Source organism: Chanodichthys erythropterus, chromosome 10 (genome assembly GCF_024489055.1).
Source record: "Chanodichthys erythropterus isolate Z2021 chromosome 10, ASM2448905v1, whole genome shotgun sequence".
In the NCBI taxonomy this organism is placed as follows: Eukaryota; Metazoa; Chordata; class Actinopteri; order Cypriniformes; family Xenocyprididae; genus Chanodichthys; species Chanodichthys erythropterus.
In genome coordinates, this window is record NC_090230.1 from 33240632 (window position 1) to 33248219 (window position 7588).

At 37.0% G+C, this 7588-nt stretch overlaps 1 protein-coding gene across 1 annotated transcript; it reads right to left on the reverse strand.

The window, feature by feature from the left end:
• Nucleotides 1-1275: 1275 nt before the first annotated feature.
• On the reverse strand, nucleotides 1276-2891 carry LOC137029385 (C3a anaphylatoxin chemotactic receptor-like). Its single transcript, XM_067398979.1, has one exon. The coding sequence runs from the start codon at nucleotides 2511-2513 to the stop codon at nucleotides 1368-1370; it is 1146 nt and encodes a 381-aa protein (XP_067255080.1). The 5' UTR covers nucleotides 2514-2891; the 3' UTR covers nucleotides 1276-1367.
• Between the last annotated feature and the right edge of the window lie 4697 nt (nucleotides 2892-7588).

Below are 7588 nucleotides of genomic sequence, written 5' to 3' on the forward strand. Positions count from 1 at the left end.
TTCATATACAGTGACACACAAATGAAACAAACCGGAAATTGTAACGCGTGAGCACATAAGTTTCTCGCGTACGCGAAAGTTTCTCGTGCGCACGCGAAAATCTGTCCTTTTTTTTTCGGCAATGGTCCCTTTAGGGGCTCCGTATCTTGGCGCCCTGAGCTTGACAACAGCGCGTGCGACTAAAATAAGAGCAGGGAATGGCGCGAATATTTGAGGTGAGGGAATTGTTATCTATGCTATGCTTGACAAAAAATATATATATAAATGACTTGGTAATAATAACATTAAATTAAGTAACCTAGAGCTGGGGGTTAACTACAGTTAAACTGGAAGAAAAGAAGAAGAAAAGGACTGTACGTTGACTACGTAAAACTGCTAGCATAGCAGGTAATAATCCAAATGGATTTAAGATGGTAAATTAGAAAGAAAAAAGTAATGTATAAAGAAAGTAATTGTTTCATATTTAATCTCCATTCTATTTATCATTTACTCTCAACATTAACCTTATGTTATTTGAAGTGAAACCAATTTCTGCTGCCCTGTATTGTAGAGGAAACTATCAGGCATTGAAGTAAAAGTATTATTTGCACAAATCAGGACAAGGTACAGTCAATCAGTCATCTTCACAAAGTAAATTCCCACAGGATAATCAGGACCCTAATACAAAGCTATTTACAAATGACATTAAATATTGAGTTGGGTTTAAATGTTTTTATTAGGCTATTTGGGAAGAAAGATAGTGTAGTTTGATAGCCTACATGAAACAAGACATGAAAACATTTGACTGAGACAATGATAGCCTACAGTTTAGTCTCATCAATATTTGGCCAAAGAATGACACCATTAACTAGTCAAAAGTACTCCATACAGCCCAAATATAACACTGTATAATATTTTTGTACAAATTAAAAATGTTTGAATCTTTAATAATAATAATTATTTATTTAAATGAATTAATACTTCATTTAAATATAGAAAAAAACATGATGCAAAGATGAAACATAATAAAAAGATGCAACATAATTGTAACATAAAACAATATTCCTTCTCTATCATATTTTTCATGTTTTCGATACATTGAATAAGTTTTATAAGTTCCTGCCAAATGAAAAAAAACATTCTTTTTTTTTTAAAGAGAGATAAAGGCAAAATATATTTGTCAAGATACTTTACATGAGTATTTTGTTAAAGAAAATGATTCTGAGAATATATATATATATATATATATATATATATATATATATATATATATATATATATATATATAAATATATATCAAAGCAAGTGAAAAGAGTCTTGTTTGAAATTGCATAGATTTGTTATAGAAAAATGACCTAAACAGATAAAACTCTGAGTTCATATCTTCACTACACCGGGTGCATTTGCTGTGACTGGGTGGATTGTGACATCTGTGTTCCTTCCTCAGAGAAAGCCCTTTCAAAAACACGTCTTAGAGAAAGTTTAACTCTTTTCTTAAAATCCTGCCCCATGAAAACATACAGAATGGGATTCAGGCAGCTGTTGCTATACGCCAAGGAGATGGCCAGTGGATCCACTGCCAAAGTCATTAGAAAACTTGATTTATCTCCGTACCATTTTATTAAGTCCACCATGTGGTATGGCAGCCAGCACAGAAAAAATGCCACAATAACAGCCAACATGATGCGAAACGCTCGACCAGAGCGAAAATGACTGCTGCCTAACTTGTGTGCGATGATTCCATAGCATGATGTGATGCATATGAGAGGTATCAAAAAGCCAAACACAAATCTGATGATACTCAACAATCCAGATGTTGTAGAGTCACCTTCTTTGTCAGCATAAAAGATGCAATATGTGGTGTTCGAATACTCATCAGGGAAAGTATGTCTTATTATCATAAAGGGCAAGCTGAGCACCAAAGCCAGAACCCAGGCCACTACACAGGACAGCCGTGCAAGAAACAAGTTGCGATGATTTTGAGCCCAAACCGGTGTGATCACCTGGGTGACCCTATCTAGACTAATCAAGTTCAAGGTGAAAACACTGGCAAACATGTTAATAACTACAACAGAGGGGAGAATCTTGCACATGACGGATCCATACGGCCAGTGATGGTCAAGAAGGATCTCCGCTATACTGAACGGTATGGAAAGGCAGCACAGGAGGTCAGCTGTCGCTAGATTGAGAAACCATATTGTATTAACGGTCCTCTTCATCTTCATTCCAGCAATGTACACAACAAAGATGTTTCCAGGAACTCCGAGGAGAAAAGTCAGGCTGAAGACGACCAGAGAAATCACCCTCATAGAATTCCTCACCTCTGGAGACACTGAGTATGTCTCACTCAGATTAAATTCATTGAAATTGTAATAATCAGCATTCATTTTGTTTAAGTTGTTGATGTAATTGTAATAATCATCATAAGACTCATACATTATGTTTGAGGTGGTGCTGTAATTGTAATAATCATCAAAAGACTCATTCATTTTTTTTAAGTTCATGTCATAATTGTAATAATCATCAAAAGACATTTTGCTTGAGTTGATGTTGTCCAAAGTGCTCTGTTTATCCTGTAAATATCATGTATTATTAGTCAAACATTTATTCATTTAGCAGATGCTTCTATCCAAAGTGACTTATAAATGAGGAAAATAAGACAATATTCAGTATTATTAAACAATTACATTTATATTTTATTAAATATAATACTCAGTATATTTTATACAAATCAGATACTTATATGTAAACTTATACGCTCATATAGTTTTAATTGTACTAGTTTTACAGATCAGATATTACTGAATACAAAACCGTACTCACCTCACCAGCTGCTTGTACTTGCTGGGGATTCTTCACCCCTTTCAACACTTTAAGGCAGAACCACAGGAAATCCTAAGGAAGGAAGTCCTAATTATTTGATAAAAGGACTACAGAACTTTTAGGGTGATTGCATGAATACATTAACCCATTTGTACCCAAATTTTTCTGAATGGTTTCATGCATATAGTCGTGTTAATAGTGTCCTATGTGAACATGTTCTGCATTTATTTTCCCCAAGTTTTTTTTTTTTGTTTTTTTTTTTTTCTTGAAAATCATATTTGAATGTGTGGCAACTATAGTTGCCAGTAGGCAAATATGTTGTATGCACCCCCTCAATGTAAAATTTAAATAAGAGGGGAAAATTTGGGATCTAACTCAAAATAACTGCTTTCAACTGATCAACCTTTATTCATAAACAGATTTATTATGTTTAAAAGTCAAAGAACATTTGATGTGAACACAAAGAATCTGCATCTATCTTATAATATCTTGAATATGAAAAAACAACAAATAACAAATCCATTTGTTCTAAAGTGGTAGTGCAGAACAAAGTGCAGCCATTAAGTTGCAACAAACACATAAAAAATAAAAAATATTTATTAGTAACATGAAAATTACATTTCTTTGAGAGGGTGTGCCTTCGTCACGCTTCCTGGAAGTAGGGATTGGAAGTTGGCAGCCTCATGTGACAGAAAGTGAATACCTTTTTTTTTTTTTTTTTTTCCAGAATAAAAGAGAACATCCCAATCAAGTGAAGGGATTTGTGGAAAGTGTGGTTACTAAATATTGTGATCCAACATTTGCTTTTATTAAAGTTTATTAAAGTATCACTCCACAATACAGTAGCAAAATATATAAGTATAGTATTTTTATGTTTCATCAATCAGTGTCTAGCACACCTTCCTAAGGGAAGAATATGGGCCAGAAGACAATTACTAAATGATTTAGACAGAATTTAAAGAAGTTTCAGATCTATACTTGTGCTCTTTTTATTCAAGTTATTTTGCCATTAATGTAAATAAACATGTGCAAACAATATACCTAACAGGAACGTTCCCGGAACATTCACTAACGTTCTTTAAAAGTTTTGTGAATGTTAGTACAAAACGTTATTAAAATAATGTTTTTGGAACGTTCTTATAACGTTTAGAGAAAACGTTCTGGGAACAACGTTCTTGGAACATCTTTAGGACGTTATTTGTACTTGAACGTTCACATAATGTTGATAGAAAACATTCTTAGAACAACATCAGAACGTCCTTATAATGTTATCAGTATGTTCTGAATGTTTTCATAATGTTATCATAAAACGTTTTAGGAACAATGTTCTTGGAACATCCTTAGGACGTTATTTATACTTGATGAACGTCTCATAACGTCCATATAATGTTATAAGTATTTATGTTATTATAATATATCACGCACGGACATTTCAGGACTCGCATTTTGAGCTGAATCAAACTCTCAATTCCTGACGCCACTGCATCGAATCTTTTTGGAATCGTTTACTGTCTTGATTCTCGAGTCTGTTCCGGTCTGTTCTTTCCCCTCCCCAACTGCCTCACAGCAGCTCTTGCGCGCACAGCAGCAGAGAGCGTCCGTTATTTTCTGAGGCTGAGAAAACGTAAATGGTAAGCTTGAATTTATAATACTATTTTAAATAACATATATGCCGGAACATAACATCAGAATTTCAAAGTTGTATATTTTTTATTCTTTTTCCAAACTGTTTATTTTTTAGCCTGATGTCGAGCCGTTCGTTCCCGCTCCTGCTCCATTCAAATCTTGCGCGCGCTGACAGGGTCCGGTATTTTCATCATAGAGAGATTTACACATAGGATTTACATCACAAGAAGGTAAGTGTGGATCCACAAAAGAATTGTGAATGACATGTTTACACAACACAACATCAAAAGTTTTTCGTTATATAATTTTCTTGCTCTTGTGAATTTATTTTGATGTTAAATACATTTACGAACTGTTTCTTTAATACCGCGTGGTTTATATACATGTTGATGCTGATTGGACTTACATTTTTGACACACCCACCAAACAAGAGAATCTCAAACCCGTTGCACACCGTTTCCAGGAAACGTCGTTCAACCCGGAAACCCGTAGCTAAACGTTGCGCACCGGTTTGAGCTTGAACGACATGAACCCAAGAGGCGATACTTTGATACTTTTTGGCTAACAGCCACTAGATGGCGATCCATTATAGCGTGAAAATACTAACTGGACCGTAGAATCCTTCACATCTTACGCACCCAAAATTGGCGAATTTCACTGTCAAATCAGAAGCGCAATAGAACAGTTTTTTTTTATTATTATTATTATTATTATGTCACCAGTAAATTGGCTTCCAAAGTAAATGTTGTATTGTTTTTATATGTTGTGGACAGTTATGGAATCCAACCATTCATGCATCTGAGGTAACGTAGTTAGCCTTCTTTATTGAGTATTTCCATTTTATGCAACTTTACACATTTAATAGTAAATTAATAATTTTTAAATTTAAGATCATCATGTTTAAGCAAACAATATATTTCAGACCTAGTGGAGTAATAGTACTAATAGTATCTAGGTCTGAATTGAAATAGGCTATATTGTACGTTTTAATGGTTTACACTACAAACATAATGATCTTATAACACATGATGCATTGCTGTGTCTGTTATCACATAATTTACACTTTTGGACACTTTTCGCTTTAATGGACATTAGACAAAACTGCAAAATCAAGTTGTTATATTCATATATTTATTGTCCAACATTCCCAATTTTTCTGATGCATGTCGTTAATTTAATTCCATATGTTGGTAATAATTCAGTGTTTATAAGCCTTTTAAAGGAATTTAACCCAACTGACTGGGCCGCATTAATGCACGGGCTTACCTGGGCTGTAGCCCAGGGCCCCGGGCTGAGGGAGGGCCCCGGTGATGCCGGAAAAAAATGTAACCGCATTTTATAATGGGATGACTGTCCCTTTAACATCGCTTTGCTTTGAATACTTGAGCAAAGTTTTTGTGAAAAAAGTGGAACACAAACACAAAGTGTGTAAAATAAACTTTTAAAAAGGATTTGATGATCACTAGTGATAGTATTTTATTCTGTGTTGTTATCATTCAGGTTGGATTTCAGCTTTAATGTACGTCTTATTTTAACAAAGCAGCTGATATTGCCATAAAAACCAGTGGACTGCAGACCCGCTTTCACCCCAAAATGGCGGAAACGCAGGGCTGCTGCTGGGCGCCGGTGTTTCAATCAAAGACTATACACTAACAAGAAACACCGGCGCCCAGCAGCGGCCCTGCGGTTCCGCCATTTTGGGGTGAAAGCGATTGTTTGGGGTGAATTACGTTTGACCCCATTGTGTGCACACATATACTTTCATATGGCCATTGTAATGTTGCAACAACATATTCCAGTCGATCAGTCCTGGCAAGACAAGCGTACATTGTAAATCCAGCAGCAAGTGAGAAGAAAGTAGGGTTGCCACCCGTCCCGTGAAATATGGAATCGTATTTACAGGCAAAATGATGCGTCCCATATCTGTCCGCGCGGTCTCGAAATTTGGCCTGCACGCGGCCAGGGTGTGCGGAGGCAGGTCCAAAGTTTTCCAACAAACTCTGACGTAATCTGACCTGGCCACGCACAGTTGCCATGACGATGAGGCAATTCCCCTGCAAAGACTGCTGATCGCGCCCGCATCTCACACAACAAAGCACTGGAAACGTAACATCGCAGCTTATACAGGGTTTCCGCGGGGTCTTAAAAAGTCTTAAAAAGTCTAAAATTCTGAACTTTAAATTTAAGGCCTTAAAAAGTCTTAAAAACGGCCAGATTTTCATCCGAGGTCTTAAATTTCATTTAGTCAGGTCTTAAATTTTTTTACCCATTTCCAGAAACGCTACCTGCTGAAAGTTATTACAAAGTAGCATAAAAGTAGCGAGTCGTAGTTCTTTCTGGGGTATATTGGTGTTGGTATAGGCGGTGATAAAACTACAAATCCCGTGATAAATGCAATACCTGCCCGCGAAATACGTCTGCGTCTCCTCAGAGTTTGTTAAAGTTCGGCTACGTGTGGAAAATGGGAAAGTGTACTTTCAACGAGACATGGCTAGATCATAGCGATTTCTGCTGTTGGTTACAAGCGGTACCCAGCTCCAGTTACGAGGCTCACTGCAAACTTTGAAAAGAAAAAAATTCAGTTAGAGAGTCTGGGTGTGAAGCGGTGTAAAGGCGCTGGAGTCACACGCCAGAGCGGAGAAACACAAGCTAGCCGCAAAATCCCTTCAGCGGACTCGGCCAATTAGCCTCACCACTGCCGTCGTCCTCCTCAATGCCTGGTCCCTCCGGTCTCCAGCGCAATATCATCATAGCTCCGTCGAACAACCTTCGGGGTACTTTTGGAGCGACTGACACATCGAAAGCCGAGGTGATTTGTATACTACACACGGTGACTAAACAAACACCACTCATTTAATAGCAACAGTGAGATTAGCGATCTCTTCCAAGTGATGTTCCCTGATTCAGTAATCGCGAAGCCGTTCTCTTGCGGGCCCAACAAGATCGTTTATGGCGAGATTTGGATTGGGGGAGTTTATAAAGAGGGAATTGATTCGTACTCTTAACGGGCCGTATGTCGTAACGTTCAATGAAAGCCAAAATCAGACCACCAGGACCATTGTTCTGAAACAATGAAATTGTTAAGTCGAGGTACCTGGGCTCACAGTTCATGGGACAGTGCGGGACACACACACACACACACACACACACACACATATAT

Bases quoted from the DNA above. Each gene is read 5' to 3' on its own strand.
- LOC137029385 (XM_067398979.1), bottom strand. From the start codon at position 2,513: ATGTCTTTTGATGATTATTACAATTATGACATGAACTTAAAAAAAATG.